This window comes from Lissotriton vulgaris, chromosome 2_1 (assembly GCF_964263255.1).
Source record: "Lissotriton vulgaris chromosome 2_1, aLisVul1.2, whole genome shotgun sequence".
In the NCBI taxonomy this organism is placed as follows: Eukaryota; Metazoa; Chordata; class Amphibia; order Caudata; family Salamandridae; genus Lissotriton; species Lissotriton vulgaris.
In genome coordinates this window covers 341,007,469-341,032,660 of record NC_141687.1, presented here as the reverse complement: position 1 = coordinate 341,032,660, position 25,192 = coordinate 341,007,469, and the positions used below count along the sequence as shown (strand labels likewise).

General features: G+C 46.2%; 1 protein-coding gene across 1 annotated transcript in view; it reads left to right on the top strand.

Annotated features, from left to right (window-relative positions):
- Positions 1-25,192, top strand: part of BLMH (bleomycin hydrolase) — a 784,033-nt gene that overhangs the window by 154,110 nt on the left and 604,731 nt on the right. Inside the window, exon 5 of the mRNA XM_086955092.1 lies at positions 22,261-22,349. Coding sequence (XP_086811218.1) covers positions 22,261-22,349 — 89 coding nt within the window. The remainder of the gene's footprint in view (positions 1-22,260; positions 22,350-25,192) is intronic.

The window sequence follows — 25,192 nt, the reverse complement described above, 5'->3', positions numbered from 1 at the left end:
TTAGTAGACTATTGCAAAGCCAATAAGCTGGGAAATTATTTGTCAAAACTAAAGAACATCCTGGTTTTTGTTTGTATTCGCGGGTATGAGAGGAGTAGACAGATGGTTATTTGAAGGTGAATCTTTATTGATTTAGTATCTTTTACTGTTTTTAGACCAGTCTAGATAGGAGGGGATAATTTGTCTTATCACTGTTCTATTTTCGGGACTAATTGTGTGCTAGTTCATCTTTGGGAATCAGCTTCTTCTTGTCTTCTATTCTCTTGATCCGACCACCAAGGGGAGGAGAGGGGGCGGGGTGGGGGGGGGGGTATGGAGGGAGTCATCTAATACGTCCGTTATCTTCTTTGACCCTCATGAAGGGTTTGGAGGTATATGGGTATCAGGAAAAAACAAAAGAAAGAATATGGTGTCCGTGAGGATTCGCTCTCTACTATACATATTGGGGAAATGAGTGAGGGACCACTGGTGCAGAGCCACACACAATCTTAGGGGGGTGAAAGTGCAGGGAGTCCGGGGTTTATGCGGGATATCGGGGAGAAGTGCTAGACAGCAGGCTTTCTCTCCACCCACCCTGCAACGCGCTCTCGTACCTTGTGAAGCCACGCTCCTCCTGGAGCGTGGCCCAGCGCAGCACCTTCCTGGAGGCCTCCTGGCTCTCTCGCCGGTACCGCTTCCGCGTAGAGTAAGTGTAGAGCAGTGTAATGGGCCTAATTGCGCTTGCGCTAATTAACCCGGCTCCGCCGCATACTTAAAGCACGGGACACTTCTCTGTTAGTTCGCGTGCCTCTGACTGCCGTCGTCAGCCACGCCTCCTTTATTTATAGTTCTAGCGCGTGACGTCATACGCCAGCGCTGACGTGCCCCGGGCGGCGCGGGTAGTCTGAACCGCTACCTGACGCCCCAGGACACTACATTCCTTCTAACACAATGGAAAACTGTGGATCTATTGCCAGTCTCTCGTTCAGTGCCCATGGATCATCATACCAGGAAGTCCGCCAGCTGGGAGGATGGAGCAGGATTTCTCCGCAAACTGTATCTGGACTGCTCCCCTCGGAACAGAGGCATCGGCGGAGTGGCCCCATGAGATGGACCACTCTCCCGGCCGGCGGCCGGAGAGCCTGGGAGGCTCCTCTCTGGAGTCAGGGGTGGCACTGAGTGGTTTTGGTCCGTCAGATCCTCTTCTTCGTGGGTGTACGGTTCGGGTGACTCCAGTCCATCATCACTCCTGTGGCGACTGTCAGTCGCTCCGATGGGGTCAGATCCTTGGGGAGGTGGCATGCCTGGGTGTACCTTTTTGAAGAAGGAGATGTTGCGAGTGACAGTTTCGGTGCATCTTTGAGCCGTCACCATAGTGCCAGTTCGGCGGATGACAGTCCACAGCTTGTGTTCGAACGGAAGCCGGAACTTGCTCCCGGGATATCGATCCTTAACGTAGACTTGGTCTCTTGCTTGTATTTCAGATTCTTTGGCTCCCCGCTTCAGACTGGCTTGGTCGTTGGAGTGAGTCCGATTGGCTAGTGTCCTCTCTGCATCGATTCGGGCTGGGTTCCAGGTGGGGTGACTCGGGGTGGTGTCGCTGATCACTCTGCCCATTGTCGCCGGTCCTGGCGCTGCTTCCGTAGTGAGGTGCGGGGTCAACCGGTATTCTCGCAGAAAGCCATAAATGGCCCTCTATCGGCGATCCGTCCGCATGTGCAATGGGTATCGCTTTGTTTAGCGTGCGCATAAATCTCTCTACTTCCCCATTGACTTGGGGCAAGCGCGGGGTCACCTTTCGGTGATGGATCCCCCAGCTCTTCATGTAGTCGGCAAATTCCTGTCCTTGAAAGGGGGGGTCGTTATCTGTCTTGACGACCTCAAAGATACCATGTGTGGCTATTGTCTTCTCGAATTTGATGATCACCTCCATAGCCGTCTGATTTTCAACGATCTCTACATCAGGATATTTCGTGAAGTCGTCTATTATCACCAATGCGTAGCGTCCATCAGGAAGGTGCCCAAAGTCTTCGCTCACGCACTCCCACGGCCTCTGCAGGTTGTCTTCCGTAATGACTGGGTGAGGCCGATCTGGCTGTCCTGCAGCTTGGCACCAGGAGCACGTCCTGACCGTCTGCTCTACCATTGTATCCATTCCAGGAAACCATACCTTGGCTCTTAACCGGCTCTTGGTCTTCACCATCCCCTGGTGTCCTCTGTGAGCCAGTTCTACTGCCCGTTGTGTTAGGCTGGCTGGCATGACTAGTCTTGGTCCCCGTAGTAGGCATCCTTGGCTGTCCACGGACAGTTCCTCCTTCACTCTCATGAGGGACTCCAGTGTTAGTCTGGCTTGTTGTGTCCTCCTGCCCAAAGTGGCTTGGATGGGGCGCCAGTTGTTCGATCTGATGGCGTCGGCCGCCAGCTGGAGGCACTCGTCATTGTGGGTGGCTTCTATGATAGTCTTCAGGCTTATCGGTAGGTGCCTCGACCTTTCCAGCACCATCCGGACATATTTCTCGGTATCCTCCGCATCTTCTTTTTCTGCCCTGGTTGCCGCTCGAGGGTGTCTTGAAAGGTAGTCTGCTGGATTCGTCGATCCAGGTTTGTACTCCACCCTGTAGTCATACCCTTGTAGTTGAAGGATCCACTTCTCAAACCTCGGTGGCGGTTTTAATACTAATCCTTGGAACAGGGGTATGAGAGGTTTGTGGTCTGTGGATACCGTGAAGGCATGGCCGTACACATAGACATGAAAGTGCCGGCAAGCCCAGTGAATTGCGATAGCCTCCCGCTCTATTTGAGAATACCTTTGCTCAGTGTCCGTTAGGGAGCGGCTGGCATAGGCGATGGGTGCCCATTCTCAGTTTCCTTGAAGTTGGGTAAGTACGGCTCCCAGCCCTTAGGGGCTAGCATCCACATCAACGTTGGTGGGCTTGCTGGGGTCAAAGTATGACCGTGTTGTGTCTGCTGACAGGGCGGCTTTCGTGGCTTTGAATGCCTGCTCCTGTTCCTGGCCCCATTGCCACGTGGTGGTGGATTTTGTCAGTTCTCTAAGGGGCTTGATGATGTTCGATAAGTCGGGTACGAAACGGCCACAAAAGTTCACCATGCCCAGGAAGCTTCTCACCTCCGAGATGTTAGAGGGGGCTTGGGCTTCTTGGGTGTCCTTCACCTTATCGGGATCTGGTGCTATTCCTTGGTCAGAGAAGGTGTATCCAAAGAAGCTGATCTTGTTTTGCAAGAACTGGCATTTTACGTGTTGTAGGGTTAGACCTGACTCCTTGATTCTCTGAAGGACTCCCCTAAGTCTCTGGTGATGTTCTTCTACTGAATATGCATAAATCAGCAGATCATCGCTCACATTTAGGACTCCTGGTAGTCTGCTGAGCACCTCTCGAATGGTATTTTGGAATACTTCCGCGGCACTAGAGATTCCGAAGTTTAGGCGTCTGTATCGCCGGAGGCCTACGTGCGTGGAGAAAGTGGTTATGTAGCGGGAAACCGGGTGGAGTGGTAGTTGATGATACCCGGAGCGGAGGTCTACCTTCGAGAACCATCGGGCCCCGTTCAGCTCCCCCAGGATGTCATCTATGGTGGGAGTTAGATGTTGTTCTCTCTTCAGAGCTGCATTCGGGAGGCGCATATCCACACAGATGCGGACTTGCCCGGGCTGCTTCGGCTTGCGAGCTACCACGATCGGAGACACCCACGGGGTGGGCCCGCTGACCTTTTCAATGATGCCGTGTCTCTCCAACTCCTCCAACTCTTTCTCTACTTTATTCCGTAGATGAAATGCTGTGCGCCTGTGCCTCAGTGCCACTGGTTGGACCGATGGGTCGATGTGGAGGGAGACTTCTTTCCCTTTCAGGCATCCGATGCCTTTAAAGACTTCCCCGAACTTTTCCGTTATTGGGTCCAATTCCTCCTCTAGCACTGCCACGGCGAATGATATCAGCCTCAGTTCCTCCGCGGATTGCCCGCTGATTAGCATACCACTGTCCTCCTTGGTGACATATACTGTGGTGGGTACTTTCAGATCTTGGTGTTGTAGTTCTGTCTTGAAACACCCTATTAGAGGGATAGGTGTTTTCTGTCCATACGCGAACACTGATGCGGGCTTCACGTAGGGGAGGCCGGACACTTGGCTGGTTGTATACATTGGCGGCCATCAAATCATTGGATGCGCCTGTGTCTATAGTGGCTCTTAATTCTTGTTGATGGATCTTGATGCATCACTTCGGGAGACGTCGCTTCTTTCTTTGTGGTTGGTCGATTGCGAACACGTAATGAACCGGGTAATCACCCGTGTTGTCATCCATATCTTCGCTGTCTCGATCTTCCTGCACCACATGTGCCGCTTCCCTCTTAGCCTTCGTGGATCTGCAGACCGCCGCAAAGTGGTTCATTCACCCACATGCGCTGCACTTTTTTCCTTTCGCTGGGCAGTCTTGCATGCGGTGTGGCTAGCCTCCGGAGTACCCGCACTCTTTTCGCTTGTCCGGCGGTTTCCTGTTCGCGTATTGGCGCGTTTTTGGCTTCACGACGTCTGCGTTTTCTGCCACGTTGACCTGTTCAGTCTTGATGGGCCGGTGAAGGGCTGCTTCCATGTGGGAGGCTCTGGCCTGCGACAGTTCTTTTGAGAGCCCAAGCTTGAGGATGTCTGACAGTGGCTTGCCGTCTTCTTGGAGTATGGCGACCCTGAGTTTGGAAGAGTAGCACCCTTGAATGATTTGGCCTCTGATTTCTTCTTGTTCGTCGCGGAATCCACACGTGCTGGCTAGCTCTTTCAACCTCCCGTGGAATGCATCTAGTGACTCCTCCGCATCCTGCTTAGCTTGGCGGAATATGAATCTCTCGGAGTCTTTGCTCGCCATAGGCTCAAAGTGCGCATTCAGAGCATTGAGGAGTGTGACATACGTTTTTGGCGTGGCTTCCACAAGGGTTTTGTAGATTCTATGGATATCTTTACCTCCGAGGTGGAGAAGCAGGGCCCTGCGTCTTTCTCTGGCCGTGCCCGCCCCTTCGAAGTAGATTTGGAGGCGATCTGTCCAGTCTTTCCATCGTAGGGCTAGCGACGACGGGGACCCGTCTACTATAAATGGCTCGGTGGCGGGAATTGACGCCATTTTCGGGTGTGCGGAAAACTCCTCGTCACAGCACGTGCGTTGCCGCCTCTCTGATGTACTATTTTATGCTGTTTCAGGCATCAGAATGACGTGGGGCTCCCCTCTGGCTGGCTTTCTTCCCCTTCTTCCTCCCAGTTTGCTTATCTGGCTGCGCAGATTTGCTCCCAGTTGCGAAGCCACGTGGCACCTGGGCGTGTGCCCACTCGCCCTCCTCCTTACAGGATGTCCGTCTGGTCTCTCTGACCAGTTGGTGGTGCAGGTCCATGGGGTTCCGTACGTGGAGGCTCTGCTCTAAATGGCAGGGGGCTTGAGGTTGTTTTCACCCCTCCACCTCTCTTGAAAGGCACCAGCTGGGATTTGGGAGAGGTACCTGTCCAGACTTGTGGATCTGGGGATATTCTCCTGTGCAGAGGCCTAGCACGTGGTGGCAGCGTGGGCCTTTCGAGGGTCGGGACAATGGGGGCGTGTCAGCAGCCGAGGGAGACTTTCACAGCACAGCATGGGCTCTTTGTGGCCCTCGTCGCCAGTGTAATGTGCCTAATTGCGCTTGCGCTAACTAACGCGGCGCCGCCGCATAAATAAAGCACGGGACACTTGTCTGTTAGTTAGCGTGCCTCTGAATGCCGTCGTCAGCCACGCCTCCTTTATTTATAGTTAGAGCGCATTACGTCATACGCCAGCGCTGACGTGCCCCGGGCGGCGTGGGTAGACTGAACCGCTACCCGACGCCCCAGGACACTACAAGAAGTTCGGATCCTCTGTCTTGGACTCCTCACCTCCTTCGGTTCCTCTACTCTCCAACTCGCTCGACGATTCCCGGATCCTCCTCTTTATCCTCAGGGCTTCCCTCTAATGGCCAACTCTCGTCGACGTCATCCTGACGTTCTTCCTCTCCCGATTCCTGTCTCCAGTTAAAGGGGCCATGTTCCAAATATCCCATTTCCTCTTCCGGCAAACACCTTCTGCAACACTGATGTCCTTCGGGCTGAGGAGACATAAATTGACTTGACCGGTGAGTCTTTTCTCTCCCTGCCTCTTGGTTTTTTTAATGAGTCTCGCGCGGAGATGACCCCGCGACTTTGTTAAAAGGAAAATAAAGTATGGTGCTTGTTTTTTAAATGATCAAAAAAATCGAAACAGTTGACTCCATAAAATACTTCAGGGTTTGCAGAATAGCCGTGCCCATCCAGCCTCACAGGGCGAATCATTGACATCAGTGGAGAATTTGTTTAGTTTTGCTGCCTTTCGGGCCCAGACCTTTCTGTCATTTGTAAAGTCATTGAAAGCAAACTTATGCCTCCTTTGACATATTGATCATTTGTCTACAAAGATCGATTATTTTCCTGGCTGGATCATACTCCATGCCGTTGTTATAGATGCCTTTTCCATTTACCACACTTCATGCCACAGGCATATATTTGTCTTGAGTTCAACCTGATACAGCAGGATTGTATTAGTCATGCTCGAATCCTCTCCTCTGTGGGAAAATAGGAAGAGCTGAAGGTGGCTTGCTAAAGCAGCTTTTATGGAGTTATTCAAGACAAGGAATAGGATCTACACAAATTCTACTTGGATTCGATCAAGGAGCTTGTTGCCAAGAAATTGATGCAACTGTCCCTTCCCCCGAAACAGTAAGCATCCTTTTGAAGCAGACCAGGCGTTTATCTTTTCCTGATGACTTGGAGGCAATTTGCACTAGAGCCTTTGTTATACCATAGATTGACCTGAATCAGCCTCTATCACAGCCATCTTACTTACGTCCATTTCAATTGGCTACAAAAACTCAAATCCTCTTCGTGTGTTTGATTCCACTCAAGGCATGCAAATACAATCGGTTGACAGGAAACTATGTAGGGGCTGTGGTGCAGCATTGGAAACTCTCCAGCATATTATCTGCATATGCACCACACCAATTACACAAAGACGGTACTTGCTGGTACCAATTTTTAAACCGCTGAATATTAGAACTTGCAAAGTTGTGGTGGAGGAATGTTTAGAAGGGGAATCGGGCTAATTGTTTGGAAGATTTATAAAATACATGATGGTGGCGTTACCCATTCTAAATGCAGTGGTTAAATAGCATTAGTATTTGTACTAACATTTGCTTGTGTACAGATTGTTGCACACTTGATGATGCTGAGGGCTCGCCTAGTTTACTTGTATTGGGAGGAGTTAATGAGCTTTGACTGCGGAGGTTTAAAAGCACTTAAACTTTAAATAGATGATATGCTACAGTGAGGCTGAATGATGGAATAGCAAGCTGCCAAAGTTTGTGTTAATATACACTTTTTATATTAGTATTTAAAGAGTTTTCGGAGGACTTCGAAAGATGATGTGTTATGACGAGGCTGAATGATTGGATACTAAGCAGACAAAGTTGAGTTTGTTTTAATATACACTTTTTAGGTCGAGCAGACCTACCCTCAATGCGTGAGCATTGAAGGTGTCTGCTTCAGACCTATTGTGGCCCGTATTTAGGAATGTGGACAGCTATCAGGCGCGCGCTTTGACAATGTCAGATTTCACCTCGGGAGCGCAAAGCCCTTGCTCTCACACAGACACAGGCAGCCCCCACCCCTCTGCATGCACGCACGCACGCACACACACACACACACACACACAGGCACGCGCATGCACACGGCACACATACAGGCACACGGAACACTATCCCCCGCCTCGCATTCTCTCTCAATCACACACAGTCACGCATGCGCACACACATTCCCTCGCGCACACACGCACACACGCGCGCACACACTCCCCTCCCCCCCTTCCCTCCCCTCCCCCACAGGGATACACACAGGCACGCACGGACTTTACATCAGCCCTGGGCCCGACTCACCGACTGCGCTCTTCCGGCTGGGCTCCTCTCGCGCTCCGCTCCTCACGGCGCGGCGCGTCTCCTCTTCTAAATCGGGGCTCCCTCAGGTCAGAGGAGCCCCGCAACAGGCGCCACACTCCTGCTTCTCCCCGGCCCCCTCCTGGGGACCCGGGCTACCCCGGACCGGCAGGGCGCTCCATGCGCCGGCAGCTCGTGGACCTCGGGAGGCGGGACTTCCGGTCGGCCGCGAGCGGATTGGCCGGCTGGCCAAGAGCTTCCGGGTCGCCGCGGGCAGCGCGGCGGCACCCTATAATATGAACTTGTTTTTATTCTCTGGAAGAAGTGGGTTGTGCATGACTTCGCGTTGTGTACAAGTTAAACACTCAGCAGGAAGATATTTCATTCCTTTGTAGTGCAACATTTACATTTCAACGGCAGTTGAGTCTGGTTGCTATTTTTTGTTTTTCGTCTGGTGATGTACACACATTTTAAAGGAGAAAATCATACGAATTCTACTGTTATAAAGAGTAACTTCTACCAATGCATGTTATAGGAAAGAAATAATTTTGGAAACAACCTTGCTTTGACTATTTAAAAATTGCTTCCACTGAAAGACCTTTCCCACGTGTCGTGTCACGTGATCGTTTCTGGGCACTGCGGCCGGTCCTGGGCACTGCTCCTCTCCTAGCAGCCACTCCGTGGGCGCGTCTGGTTTCAAATGCAGCTCTTCATTGGACTTTGGCGCTGTGCTTGCACAAGAGCTGATTCCTCGCAGACGAGAGGCCTCCTGCAGCAGCTGGTGAGCCCCAGACTTCAAACATCAATCATTTACCTGAAGACGCCCGTATCCTGGGTCTTTTAGAAACCCCATTCTACCCCTGTGGTCCAGGCAGTGCTTAATTTAAGGATGTTTACTCTCCCCCCCCCCCCATTGATGCCTGAGTGAGGTGCCCTTACACGCCCTCTGCTGCCCTGAAGCCCAGCTCCCCGGTCCACTCACCGACAGTGATCTGTGTGCCAGTCACCCCAAGCCTCGAGTCTAGGCGCTTTCTCGAGCTACATCTGGCTAGATTCCTGCAAAGTCCGTGCGAGGAGTGTATGATAGTGCATGTACCGCAGTGAGAGCTGTAGAGAGGTAGTGTGGCTCACTGGTTAGAGGCGGCAGACCCGAGAGCAGAGGACGGCCCGGGACCAGGGTTCGATTCCCGGCGCGGCAGGTTTCTGGACCAGGGTCAGCGGACTCGATAATTCTCTCGCCTCGGTGCCCACTCTGATCAGCGATCACACTCGGCAACTCTGGGCATTAGCTTGCCTCATCTTCACTAACGGCCCCACCAGACCGCCGGGGATGCCTGGTCTCACCCTGGAGATACCCATTAAGGGACCATCTCTCAGGGAAGCCAGGAAGGGTTTCGCAGCGGTCGAAGCGCCTTGGGACCCTCCGGGTAAGTAGTGCACTATATAAATGCCTAAACATTTACAGCTGTGCGTCCTTTGCACCCAGGGCATTAAGTGGGACGAAAAAACGAGGGGGGGGGGGGTGGGCGTGTAAGGTAGGTGACGCTCTGAGTGCAGCTCCTGCTATTGTGATCGATGCTGGATGCTACACGGTGTGTCTGAGTCGCAGCGGCCGTCACGGGTCATTCTTAGCGCTCTCTGCCGGGGATTAATGCATCTCACATGCTTTCTGCACTTTAAGTGCTGTTTCAATATACTCTGCTTGTTAAAATGTCTTCCCTCTTTATTGTGAGTAGGGTGTAGGATCCATAGTGCACTGCGAGGGGCTACATTTCTCCGTAGCACCCCACAGTGTCTCAGTTAGGGCTGCGTGCCAATTTGGTTTCAGTTCGGCTCCAGGGGCCCTCACACTGGATCTTGATGTTTGTGCAAGATTTCCTTCTTCGTTAGCGGCGTCCGAATATTCTCACATTTTCCGATGGCCGATTATGCGATGTATTGACTTGTGTGGACTGCCATTCCTCTTTTATTCAGTGATGTTGTGCCACTAGGTGTGGAACCGGAGAACTACACTGCCAGCTTCTCCTAGTCACCCTCACACCCTCACTCACCCTCACACCCTCACTCACCCTCACACCCCCCTCACCCTCACAACCCTCACACACCCTCACATCACCCCATCCTCTCACATCCTCACACCCTCACACCATCACACACTCACCCTCACACCATCAAACCCTCACTCACCCTCACACCATCACACACTCACCCTCACACAATCAAAGCCTCACTCATCCTCACACACCCTCACACCTCCTCGGCCACACACCCTCACTCACCCCCCTTCACCCTCCCTCACTCACCCTCACACACCCCCTCACCCTCACACACCCCCTCACCCTCACACACCCCCTCACCCTCACACACCCCCTCACCCTCACACACCCCCTCACCCTCACCCACCCCTTCACCCCCACACACCCCCACACGCCCCTTCACACTCACACTCACCCTCACACACACACACACACCCTCACCCCCTCTCACCCTCACCCACCCTCACCCACCCTCACCCACCCTCACCCACCCTCACCCACCCTCACCCACCCTCACCCACCCTCACCCACCCTCACTCACCCTCACTCACCCTCACTCACCCTCACTCACCCTCACTCACCCTCACTCACCCTCACTCACCCTCACTCACCCTCACTCACCCTCACTCACCCTCACTCACCCTCACCCCGCATCACTCATTCGCCACCACAACATCAATCTGTGCAACCATTCAACAACTAGTTCAAATATGTTCTCTCAATGTATCAAGCTTTATTACAAATGTAACAAAAAGATGTTAATATTTCACTTCTGTTCTAGAAGTTTTGTAACAATAAAAGACACAGAACATAATCTTCACAAGTTATTTACAAAAGTTTAAGCTATTGCCAATATAAATTATAATACCTTTTATTTAAGTATTAATTATGTAAAAAAAAAATTAAAAGCCATTGTTATTTGTAATATCAATACATGTAAGTCACGTAAATACAACACATATTGCATTACAAGTGCTATATGTGTCACATTTGCAAAAATTATAACTATTGGCATTGTAAATGACAAAGCTATTAATTTCGCTATTTTCAAAAACAAAACCTAACTAAAAATTTGTCATTTACAATTCCAATAGCTCAAACTTTCCTAATGCGAGACCTATTGCATTGCAAATGCTTGTTAATTTAGTATTTAAAGAATTTTCGGAGGACAGTTTTTACAACTTTTTGGAGCTCAATTTAGGTTATGATAGCTATATTATATATAATACTGGTACTTGTAGTTATCGTTTGTTATTTGATGAACAGTCACACTTCTTAACTATGTATTATTATTCAGCACACTCATTACAAAACAGTTTGGAATGGGATGTTGTAGCACATTTTATGGGTCTAGATGTGTGAATCCTATAATTCTGTTTATTTAATGTATTATGATTATGGGGTTCTAACATTTTGATATATAACACTAGTTTGATATCTCATTTTATATTCTAATTTCACTGTGATGATTTGCAATGATTTGAATTAATTGTGCAAATAAAATAAATTACAAATTTAATTTTAAGCAGCAGAAATGCAATGCGGTCTTCAGGAGCAACCTTAAATTACACCCCTGTTTCAATTTTGAGTTTTGTTCATATAGTTCCTAGTTATACGGCATGCGATCATGGATTTTTATGAAGTATTACAAGTGGTTCTCAGTGGCATTTTACATGATCTCTTACATGGATAGCCTTTTTTCCACACATCAGGCAATATCCCTTGGTTCCTCTCTCCCCCCCCCACCTTTTATTTATTTATATTGGTTTTATTTTCGTGGGACAACAGTACAGCTTTTGACATTGTTTTAGTCTGTACTGTTTAGGTTTTTTGTCTTTAGGGACATTTTGCTATCTTAATGCTATTCAGTTGAACGAGCAGATTTGCAGCTTTCCCCAAAGTTGCCTCTGTCATGCTTACTTCGAGTGGTTCAGAAGCTGCAGAAGAGTGAGTAGACATACTGGTAATGTTTTTTTAGTCTAGATGAGAGATTGGAGGAGGTGATGTAGTGGTTCAAATGAGTTATTTTAATCAAATTATTTTCTACTTGATTTGTTAATGTGATATATTCCATGTTATGATGAATAAAGATATGTTATTGAAAACATTAAAGAATTTGTATTGCACTAGGATTGGATAATGCTGGGCACACTTTCCAACTTAACCCGGGGCGATTAACTATGGAGTTTAAGGATTTTAAATATACCACCACACCCGCCCCCCCACTCCACATTGCCGAACCGCTCTCCTTCACTCTCACCCCCTGTCCCCCATCCGCCTGTAACACCCCTAGCTCCCCCTCATCCGACTCCCCTTCGAACCCCTGCCTTCTCTTACCACCCTCCCTCCCCTACCTTGTCACTTCCCCCTCACCCCCCACGATAGTCACCTATCTACCCACCACAGAAACCCCCACCTCACCTCCTCTCCCTCCACCTCCCACCCTAACTTCCTACACACCGTCGCCTAACACATTCTATCCACCTCCCACTCACACTCTCTCCACTCCCCTCTCAGCTCTCACACCGAACCGAGCCATCTCTCCTCAACCTTTTCCTCGCTGTACTACCCCCACTACTACTGTTCCCAACCCCACCCGTGACAAGATTATGACCACCCTCCTTCAAATTAAAGACGAGCTTCAAACTTTCAAAGTACTATTTTCTAGTCAACTTAGACACCCCTCTTTTTCTAGTACCCGCCAATCCCACAAACACTCCAGCCCTCCCACGCACTTACATATACACAATCCCCCTCACTGGACTTCTATTCCTGCCCATAACTCTCTCAGCCGCCCTCGCTGATACATCAATCATCTGACACGGTATGGCATACGTGCCCTCCTGCACTCCTACGAAACATCTCCCATGACCCACACAGCCGACACACACCTTCCCATCCCCACCATCCATTCCAACCCACACAGGCCCCCCACTCAAAATAATAGAGGAACCATCTCTAACAATCTGAAAAAAGTCACCCTCACTCTGGACCCCTCCGCCTCCCTCATTACCCCATGGCTCAAATGCTCTCTACTTAACCGCAGATCTGCCCCCAGACACGCATCTGACATAGCCGACCTCATTATCGCTCATGACCTAGACCGTACCATACTTACTGAAACCTGGCTAACAAAATCCTCCTCCCCCCTCCTCGACATTCTAGTTCCTCCTAACTACCCCATCACCAGATTAGACAGGACTGGCAGGACAGGAGGTGGAATAGCATGCATCCATCGCAGCAACCTTTCAGTAACCAGAGCAATCTCCCCTATATTCTCCTCTTGTGAACACGTTTGCCTTGATGTCAACAGTGAGGGCAATCCAGTATGTTCTCTACATATTATTTTCCACCCACCAGGAGACAACCTCACTTTCGCTGAACACCTCATGTACTTGATCACAACTAACTCGGGTCGACAAAACACACAAATATTCCTCGGCGACTTCAACCTTCACTGGAACGATCACAATGACTCGGTGGTTAACTGTCTCAAAAATGTCCTTAACACCGTAGACCTCCCCCAAATCTGCAACAGCCCCACCCACGACAAAGGCTCTATCCTGGACCTCATTATTTCCAAAGGTGACGCCATCAAACTAGACTCAATCCAACATTGTGACTGGTCCAACTACCACATTTTCACATTTTTCATCAATGAACATGTGAAACTTTACCCAGCCCATTCCACCAAACCCAAGGTCTGGAAAAGAGACCTGAAGAATCTCAATCCTAGCTCCGCACCCTCTCCCAGCTATAATCTACTCATACCCCCCATCGGCAACGACGACTTCTAGGCCCTCACCGATCACTATCTCAACTCAATGGCCACCATAGTCAACAAAGTTGCCCCCCTTCAGCTAAAGAGTCTCCTCCAAAAGCTCAAAACCTTGGTACGACGGTCTGCTTAACAATGATAGACGAGACATGAGACTAGCAGAACGTATCTGGAGATCCACCCCATCAGCTATGCACCTCACTACTCTAAGAAAAAAAATGCTTATTTCAGGAAAATCAAACGATCGAAAGCAGACTTCTTTAGCCATCAACTAAACCAAGCAAAAAACTGACCAAAAAAACAATTCGACCTAATCAAAACTCAATCCAAAGACGAACCACAGCGAATACATAACACAACCAGCATGCTACCATCCTGTGAAGAATTTGCTACTTTCTTCAGTCTAAAAACAGATAACATCAAGAAGGATCTCCTCGCTGATCTAAGCCTACACTCCAACCCCATCAGCAAAGCACCCATCACACTAAAAAACAATGCTACTTGGACATCTTTTGATACCTACACGGAAGAATCTATAGGCAAGATCCTTAGTACCCTGAAGCCCTCTAATCACCTCTTGGACCCTCTACCTGCAAACGCCGTAAATACCTCATCCCATGGCTTCTCCGCTCTGGCCCAAAATCATTAATAGCTCTCTTAAACAAGAATCTATCCCGGAGTCCCTCAAAGTGGGACAAGTGTCTCCTATACTAAAGAAACCCACAGCTGACCCTACTGACCTCAATAACTATCGCCCCATCTCCAATACCCCTACCTTAGCCAAACTGTTAGAGAAATGTATCCACCTCCAACTGATAAAACACATCACTCATTTTGACCTCCTCGACCGACACCAGTCCGGCTTCCGTGCAGGCCACAGCACTGAATCAGCCATGACACACATAATTGATGACGCACTCCAAATTCTGGACCAAAACCTCCTCATCCTACTCTACATCTCATCTGCGTTCGACACGGTCAAACACGAGAACTTACTCGATCTGCTGAAACTCAGAATGGGTATCTCTGGGACAATACTCAAATGGTTCACCTCCTTCCTCAAGAACCGGACCCAGAAATTCAAAACTAACAACACCATGTCCACACTTGTGCCTGTAACTCTTGGTGTCCCGCAAGGATCCTCCTTATCCCCAACCCTATTCAACCTAGTCATGGAGCCACTCACCACACTGCTTCATGCATCTAATGTGCAATTCCACATGTATGCGAATGATACCCAAATCTACCTCAAACTACAATCCCCTGAAGAGACCTCACTCTACTCCATCTCAAACTTAATGCTCTAAAAACAGAATTCCTCCTAAATGCACCCCCCCCCCCCCCAAATCCCCATTGCCAAGGATTGGCTGAAACACCTCACTGCATTCAATGTCCAACCTATCATTGTAGACTCAGCAAAATCCTTAGGTATCACCCACGACTCCAATCTGAATATGCAACGACATATCAGTAATGCAACCAAGGAAGCTAATTTCCAAATCGATACCTTGAGAAAACTGAAATCTTCCTCCCAGCCAACGATTTGAGAACTGCAGTCCAAGTGCTAGTTATCCCCCGGATTCACTACGGAAGCGCCGCCCTCTGTGGCCTCCCCCTTTTAATAACTGCACCATTAAGAGCCTCTATCAATGCTGCAGCAAGGCTCATAATTGGCTCAAAAAATGCTCACAAATCTCTCCTGATTTAAAATAGCTGAATTGGCTACAGTTTGAAGCTAAAATACATCTGAAAATCGCCTGCATCACTCACAAGGCCTTACACCACAGCTCCCCCAGATACATCGCTCAGAAACTGACAATCTACGGAGGCTCAAGAGCCACAAGAAGCGCAGAAACTCTCCTTTTGAAACCGCAAAGATTCCACAAGAAATAAACATACAAGCGCTCCTTCTCAGGGATGGCCCTCGGGATCTGGAACGCCCTCCCCCCAGAAACCAGACTTATCTCATCCACTGCATCCTCTGGCTAAATTCACTTGAACATAAACTCTGCAACTCCGTTTGCCTGTTTGTCCCTCCCTTGTTTTACTCTGTTTGCATTGTTCTACTTTGCACAAATTGCCGTATGAAGTTTTCTTTCCTTTGGTTATGTATGTGAAGCGGGAGAACAAATGGTATACCCTGAGCTAAAAATTCATCGATATCAAAGTCCATCAATTAAATCCAATGAGTCAGATTATCCTCTATTTCATCTTCATTTATTTTCCAGTTCATAAGTTTCTTCAGTCTTCACCAAGAAAACATACATTAGCCGCTGCCAACACGTGTTTCGTCTTGGTCTGATGACCAAAAGACTTCTTCACGGCTGGAAATATTACAATAAATATAATCACAAAACAAGTACCGCCACATAGTCCAATATATAAAACAGTACATACAAAACAAAGTGGCCTAGATCAAGGTCAAAGCTATTTTATATTCATACCATGACCCTAAAACCCAATTAGCAAGGTCCATCCAGGATCCTTTGCATAGACATAGTCAAGGATATAGTGGTTTCCGAGTTATAGGTCATATATCTAATTATATCATGCAGTAATCTTTAAAACTCAATTTATCTCCAATTACTCAAATTTAAGAAGAGAAAAATAAAATCATATGGAATATCAGGAGGTTGATTCAGATGAGAAGAACGGCAAGGTCAAAAAAGTGTGGTAACCCTATAGAAACGTGAAAAGTTGAGTACATAAGAGAAGTAACCTCCTATTCCCAATAAAACACCATAACCGTAAATAAAAATCACCGAAAGTTGTGTAGTCCAGTAAGTATAGTGAAAGTTATACTTCAAGCGATTGAGTGAGCAGATAAGATAAGCGAAGAAAAAAGTGGTAAGGAAGAAAGCACACGCTCACTCACCATATGGCTAGAATAGAATATACTGAAGTATGTAAAAGGTGTGCCTTCGTCTGTCCTCGGCATCCACCAGTATAATCTAGGACAAAAAGGGAGCGATACATTATCGTATAATGAGTATTAACCATCGTGTATAAACGAGGTCAAACATCGTGAGTTTGATTATATATTAAACCCCAAAGCTAGGGGTTTGTGTACATACATAGGAACAATAATAAATCTAAAGGAATAAAACGGTATTATAGCACTCACTATTTATAAGTAATTCCACGTTCCAAACGAAATCTCCAGGTTTTCAAATATATAAAAATTAGCCGATCTTCAAAAGTCAAGAAGATAATGTTGTACCTTAAGATGTCCAGCCGTGTCCTAAAAGTATAAGAATATAATCCATTTTAAATGTTATGTCCATATTAAAACTAACAAAGTCTCCATAATTAGACTGATTTAAGTATTACTTTCTATTTTTAGAAAATACGGCCCCTATTGCGAGCCCTAAATTTAAGCAAACATCACTTCCCAACAGTGCGGCATGGTGATGTATCCCTAGTTAAGTTAAAAGCCGCAAGATAAAGGGGAAAGGTTATTAATCCATGCCCTCAAGTTTAACAAATCTAAAATTGGGCAAGCGAAGTATTAGAAACAGAACGTGCTATGATGATCATACCTCTGAGTACGGAGAGAAACCGCTAATTATCCGGTGCAAACGGCGTTCAGCAACAACGCCATGTTATTCGGCTCCTATTAGTTTCGATTCCCAAATAATAAATATGAAAAACGGACTAACAAAATTCTTTTGGGGAGTTCATACTAAGAGTGGAAAAACTTTCCACCATCTTGTAATGTGTTTATATTACTCAAAGTAATCAAGTCAGTTTTATGTATTTAGCCGATAAACGTCATAGCATCGCAATTTTATAAGATGTAAAGGAGTTTGTCGTGTGAAAATGACCAATTATTAAATAAATCTGAATATTTATAGTTGTATAAAAAATTGTCAAGTCGTTAAAACGAGTACGTAAGTAAGAACAAAAAAATCTTTTATACTTCCATTCTTTATACGAACTCGATGTACATTTGAAAAATTATTAATAAAACATATAGGACACTCCGATCAGTTATTACATTTTGGCCAGCCTTCCAAACGAGTTAAACGACCGTCCCTGGGGTACATTGGTTGTTCATAATAACAAATTGTGAATAACCTTCAAAAAAGGCAATAATGTTTGGACCTGTTATGATATGAGGACATAAAGTTAGAATGAAAGATCAATCACAAGATTATAGTAGTTAGTTGTAGCAAAAGAAATAGTGTCGATGTATGTGAAGCGCTCTGATATCTGTTAAGGATCTTGTTCGCGCTATACAAAACCCTGAAAATAAATAAAAATAAATTATGATGCCCCTGGATATGAAACTTTTTATGCAGTTCTGGTTTGGCTCACTTCCTCTGAACTCTTTTAGGTGTTCTTTGCAGAAATCTTCTACACTTTCCCCAATGTGCCCCCTGCCCTTCTCCTACTGAGCCAAACACCCAGGTTTTCTTTGTGTGTCCAAAGTAATCGTGTCCAAGGACTAAATGGCTTAAACCGATCTGTAAACTACAGGGTACACGCATTAGTGGTGTAGCTCTTCGCATCCGTAAACCAGATTCCAGCCCGGCGATTGTCTGCTTATTTGCAAAGTTTTTGGGCCGTATGTGAGCAATACGAAGGTATTTGATGAAAGAGCAAGTTTAGTGTATATTTTAGTTCCGAAGTTTTTGATTTTTAAATAGGTTCCCTATTCTTAAACTTAATGCGAGTCTGTTGTTGACGTACCTGTCTGACTTTGCACACCGTACCTACACCACCTCAACTATCCCTACTTTTGTACTACTGAGGCACCTGTGTGACTATACATCCTGCACTCACCTACCTCAACTATGCACACCTTTATGTTATCTCCTAAAACACATTAAGCACGCTCAAACAAGTATATGCTCACTTCTGTACTTTTATATTATTGGCGCAACTGTTTGACTATGCACCTTGTACAGACATTACCTCACCTGCGACCTACCCCCTGTTTGTTTTTTGACTTACCTATGTAACTATGCACCTTGTACCTATCTACCTCAACTATGCACATGTACCTTGTCTATCACCCCCGTGCCATTGTAAAGCGCTCTGATATCTGCAAAGATCTTGTTCGCGCTATATAAAACTTTCAAAATAAAATAAAATAAAATAAATAAAAGTCATAAGTGTATGACTGAAGTCAACATAGCAGCCATTACGTTCATCTTGGAGTAGGCATAGGTTTTTGTTGCTCTGTTCTACATTGTGCTTAAAGGCATTCATTTATTATCTAATGAATTTTAGATTACTGACTAATTGATACCTTTTATACTTGGTTGTGTTTTTAGTTTTTGTATGAGCTGTATCGTATTCGTAATTTTATGGTCTTAAGACCGAAATAAAAATTGATGATGATGCTATGGCACAACTCGTTGAAACCAAACGGTATCTTGATGTCCCATACATTTTAGAAGATGAAAGACTTGGGTGGGCACTGTGAAGCATTTTCGAAGCATTTTTGCATATTGGCAGCTTGGATTGGATTGGTTTTCTTGTGGGGCTTCTTAGGTGATCTGTCTCACTGTAAATTAGGTATAATACCTCAAACAGGATTGTGATTTGGAGTGAGAGGCAGAGTAGGTTTCTTAGTTTTGATTGTGCGTGTGTTGAGTGTGGGTAGGGGTTTAGCTGGCAGTGATTTTTATTGTGTGGGTAGGGGTTTAGCTGGCAGTGATTTTTATTGTGTGGATAGGGGTTTAGCTGGCAGTGATTTATATTTTTTCATGTTTGTTGATTGCTTCGTATGCTATTAAGAGAAAAACCTTCTTTCTGATGGCACGCTTGGTACCCTATTTTTAAAGCCACCGGTATAGCTTGGTTTCCTATTTTGCTTTTTGATGTACTCCAAGTTAAGTATGGGCATTGTTTTAAAAGTTAATGTGGACCTCGGTGGCTGCGAAAATCAAATCATCACTGTAAAATTATATCTTCTTGTCCTATTAAGTGCCAATATACAATAATGATGAAACTTGCTCTAGGATCCGTGGTGGTGAGGGATTGTACAAATGGGGCAACATGGCAGAGAAAAGGACTGAAAGCTACATGTGTGAAGGAGAAAGCAAAGGTCACAGTTGAATGTAGCTGGGAAGTGGGTTGAGTGTCCAACTCTCCATCTACCATTTTATTAAGAAAGATGCTAGAAATCTGGGATTTAAACATCACATCACCTCTACCTCCCCAAAAAGAGAACATAGGCCTAATCATTACTAAGATACCACACTAGGTTTACACATCTTGGTGCTGTTATGGGACAAAATGTCCCCTTGACTATACTGTTCTTCTCACTCCTGCTTGATCTTCACTCCGATCACTTGTTGCTTCTTGACCTAATCTCAAGTTAGTCATTCATTCAGTATTTGAGCCTAGTGAACATTAATTACACCTAATACAGCTCTCCATATATTTGTCTGTTCATTTATTCATTGTGGGAGCCACTGCAAATACTTCTTCCTCATATGCATGCAAAGCTCTGCGCCAGTCATTATATCAAAGCACATGTCACAGTCGGAGGAGATTTAGAAAAAAAAACCTGCTGTTTGTGGATGCTATAGATATGGAGAGCTGTTGTCTGTTTGCAGTGATATTCACTGGGCAGGTTTGAGAGGCGCTTAGAGATTGTGCTTCATTGTAATAAGTGTTTTTTTTGTCAAATCTGTTTATTAGCATTTTATAGGTTTCAAGGTACAATACAAAAGAACGATCATTATATCATGACATTCCGGCCATGCCGGGTCAGCATTCAAGCATCACAGATCGATTCATTATAATAGGTGTTGTCTGTTCTGTGTTAGGTACAAGTGAGTATTTGGAACTGTGAGGCTGTTTCACAATGTTGGCTCTATTGATCCTTTAAAAGATGTAACTTCTGCTCATTTCTGAAATTCAGAGGGACCAGGAAATCCCCTGTTTCATATTCTAGGTTGACTTGTTTCCAGACTTTTGCCTTTTTGACTAGCTTTAGTGTGGCTTCTAGTGATACATTGGCCTGCTGAGATATTAAGTTTTTTCTAACAGGTAGGTAGGGCTTTGCTGGTTAGAAATTATTATTTCTCAATAATAGGCCAAACATGATTATCCAGCCTCTATCCTTTGGCAAGGAGTTTCCAAGCTTCAAAGAACCCAACTATGCAACTCAATAATGGACGTGCTCACCAAACTCACAGAAGTGGGTGTCTAATGTATAAGCTAGAGCAACTGTCTATGTGTATTAGACACAAAGGAGACGACTATAAACTATTACAAAATATTATTTCACCCCTTTTACTTTGATAGCAGTGTTAGGGGGTTCGTACCAGTGTTAGTAGTGCAATGCCATCACTGTCTTTATCCACCTATGGTGGTCGTATGCACATATATAATCTTATCCTACTAACAGCACCAATGGGGAAACTGACATATTTGTTGATAGGAGCAACACTCTCCATAAGTCACATAAGAAAAAGCGGTTTGTCTGCCCTTAGTGAGGTGGGTAAAAGTGTGGAATGTCTATGCAGTTGCAGAATAATTGGCCATAGTGAATGAGAGAATGCACAGATTTAGCTGCCATTCTAGACGTTAAAAGAGGATGTCAGAGTTCTGGGCATGCCTCTTACCTACCACCAACTTTGTGTTCATTGGTCTGTGTGGGTTGTCGGCCCCCATAAGCATAAGTGATGGACGTAGTGCTTTATGATCCTGTTAGATTATTACTGAGATGAACATTTTGCTCCTGTAATCTTTCTCTAAATTGGCTGAACTTTTTCTTGCATGGCCGTGCAACTTAAACTTTGCACCCTTGATTTTTTTTATTGATCCATGGAACTTGGAGAATAGCATGTTTAAAATCTTGAAGTTGTTAAATATTGGTATCAATTTTTGCAGAACCTAAAAGGCACTTTTACTTTGGATTCTTTTGTTAATGTGTTTTACATAGTCCCAAATCCTGTTGTCTTATTTAGAGTTTGGAGGATGAGATGCTCCATCAAAAATTGACAGATATTCAGTCCACCGTATTACAAGTATTGTAGGCTATATTACAGCTCTAATGCAGCGACAGAACATCCGTCATGTTTGTGACAAAGTATGCTGCCCACCTTAAATGGTTATTCTTTGCAGAAGGAATGGTGCCATGGTTTGTTCCACTGTGGCGGTTAGATTTCTTGGTTAAAATCAATTTTTATAGATCTGAGATGTCGATTTACCAACTGTAGGTCCTTTATGGCCCTCTATCCAGTTCAACCTAAAGGTTTTGAGTTTTAGATGTTAATACTTTCAGGAAATGCCATTTGTGTTGACTACATCTGTTTCCCTGGTCAGTAAATGTCTCCTAAGAAATTAAGCTGTATCCTGTGGCATGTAGTAATAACGTCATAGAATGCATGTACAAATTGGGAGAGAAGTTAAGTAAAATAGTATACTTATCCTATGTATTTTAGTTTCAGACTAACTGTTTTTTCGTTTTTTTCTGCAACTTGTCTTCGGTTTCACAGTAATGCTTTTCTTGCAAACATTTCTATTATTTTGTGCTTTCAGAAAAATATGGTGTTGTACCCAAAAAATGCTTTCCTGAATCTCACAGCTCCGAAGCCACCAGGCGCATGAATGACATCCTAAATCACAAGGTAAAGTAGCAGTTGTCCTGCTGACAGTCTAATTCTTGTGCAGTGTTTTATTTTAATTTGACCATTTTCAGAATTGATGAATATGAAATAAGTTATGTGACAATTTCAGTGTATTATTGAATGTAGTGAGTGTGGATACTCTTGTTCTGCATTGTTTCAAATTAATTTTGCACCTAAGAGTAATAGGAAAATTGGTTCATTAACGTTTTACTTTTTGGAGATCTGTTCTTCTTAGTTCTTTAAAACCTTTTAAAATGTACAGTTTCAAAGCTTGGTGTCAGAACCCCACTCAGAGGGCCACAGGGCACGTAGGGGCTACAGGGCCCAACTGTGGGGGTTGAGGCCTTTTACTCCTGATGTCCCAGGGCCTACCTACTATGGATCCTGAGCAACTGTGTAAAGTACCTCTTCTGCACTTAACTCTCAGTGGTAGCAGTGACGAGCAGGCAAAGGCTCACTTGGAGGAGGGTAAGGGAGGGAGTTATTCCCCATTCTCTGATAGATGCTTCCAGGGGCCCCACTCAGAGGGCCACAGGGCACGTAGGGGCTACAGGGCCAAACTGTGGGGGTTGAGGCCTTTTACTCCTGATGTCCCAGGGCCGACCTACTATGGATCCTGAGCAACTGTGTAAAGTACCTCTTCTGCACTTAACTCTCAGTGGTAGCAGTGACGAGCAGGCAAAGGCTCACTTGGAGGAGGGTAAGGGAGGGAGTTATTCCCCATTCTCTGATAGATGCTTCCAGGGGCCCCACTCAGAGGGCCACAGGGCACGTAGGGGCTACAGGGCCCAACTGTGGGGGTTGAGGCCTTTTACTCCTGATGTCCCAGGGCCGACCTACTATGGATCCTGAGCAACTGTGTAAAGTACCTCTTCTGCACTTAACTCTCAGTGGTAGCAGTGACGAGCAGGCAAAGGCTCACTTGGAGGAGGGTAAGGGAGGGAGTTATTCCCCATTCTCTGATAGATGCTTCCAGGGGCCCCACTCAGAGGGCCACAGGGCACGTAGGGGCTACAGGGCCCAACTGTGGGGGTTGAGGCCTTTTACTCCTGATGTCCCAGGGCCGACCTACTATGGAACCTGAGCAACTGTGTAAAGTACCTCTTCTGCACTTAACTCTCAGTGGTAGCAGTGACGAGCAGGCAAAGGCTCACTTGTAGGAGGGTAAGGGAGGGAGTTATTCCCCATTCTCTGATAGATGCTTCCAAGGAAGGCTTACTATTAGACCTTCCTCAAGAGTTTCCCTTTGACTCTTCAGTATTTATTCAAAGGTGTCTATGGTACCCTACAGGCCCAGTTCACATCTTAACCACTCCTGCAGCACGGAAACGTTGAGCGGTGCAGGCAGCCAGTGCAAGCATCTGCAAGTTCTGATCTTGCTTGGAGTAGTCTGGCTGCTGCCATCCAAGGCAGCAGCACAGGCTCTCCCTCTTGAGTTGTGCTGCCGGCATGTGCAGTTATTGGAGCAGCTCCTAGCTCGCGAAGACTTGGGTAAGCCAGCCTTCCCCAGCCTGGGTGGGTGGAGAATACTTTCTGCCCCTGATGGAATCCCAACGAGGAACCTTTTGGCAACCTAGGTAGTGGCAACTCTTCCTGGCATACAAAATTACTCAGTAAATCGGGTGAAGACTCCTCCCATGTAACCGCCTCCACCACAGCTGTTACGAGTCTCAGTGCTTCTTCAGCAGCAATTTTTAAAAACATGTCTTTATTGATTTTTAAAATAATACAAATACTGATCTAAAAAACACCTAAAAGAAAAAAAGAAAGAAGAAAGCAGTGCATTTTCATATCGACAATAATGCAGGAGATAATGCAATAGCAGGAGCCAACAACAGCCCCAAAAAGTAGTATGGTAAACCACAGTAGAAAAAGAATACGTGCATTGACAAGTAGATAATAGGTCACCATCACAGGAGACTTACAATAAATAATGGCAATCTCACAGCGCATACAAAATATCAATACATAATTCAACATCACTGACATTGAACCCAGCAAACATCACCCCCTCAATTTGAGCCAACATCGGTGACAGCACTAGCTTCTTAGTAGAGCCACCTGATCGCTCCCGAGCCCAGTCAATAAAGGGCCCCCATATTTCTTTAGGCTTAGAGGCAGGCGGCATAAGTTCCCAGAACGTAGCTAATTGCGTCTGGCCATAGGTGACCTCTCTGATCCAGTTCACAATAGTAGGTGTTCTCTTCCTACCCCATAGCTGGGCTATTTGATGCTTGGCGAAGAGCAGCAGCAGTGCATGTAGTTTGGGTTTCTTAACAAGTGTATCTCTCACATAGCCTAACAAAGCCAGTAGCGGGGATGGAGGTAGTGATATCGTCAAAATCTGGTTTATAGCCTCAAATATCGTTGACCAATATTCAGTGATGAGCGGACAAGTCCACGCCATGTGTAAGAAAGTGGCGGCGGCTACCCCGCTACGCCAGCAACAGTCATCCTCCCGTAAACCCATCCTGTGTAGACTAATGGGTGTTCTGTAATAGTGATGCAGAAATTTGAAATGAATTAATCTAAGTTTATAGTTGGGTGATAATTCGGTCATCTGTGCACAGCAGTACGACCACTGGTCGTCAGTCAGGGGGGGACGGCATCTCGGGAGACCATTTATGATGAGCGTTAGAAGTGGCTACGGGGGCATCTTTTTGCATGGACGTGTAGTCTAGTGATGAGCCTACGTGAAGTTTGTGTCCGCAAAAAGTTTTCCAGAGCGCTTAGCGGGGTTGGCTGGGAGGGGAAGTCCCTATGTAGTGCCTTTCATGCGGCTCGGAGAAATGCCTCTCCAAATGGCACTGTTTGTCCTTCCCCTGCAACTGGAGGGCCTCTGA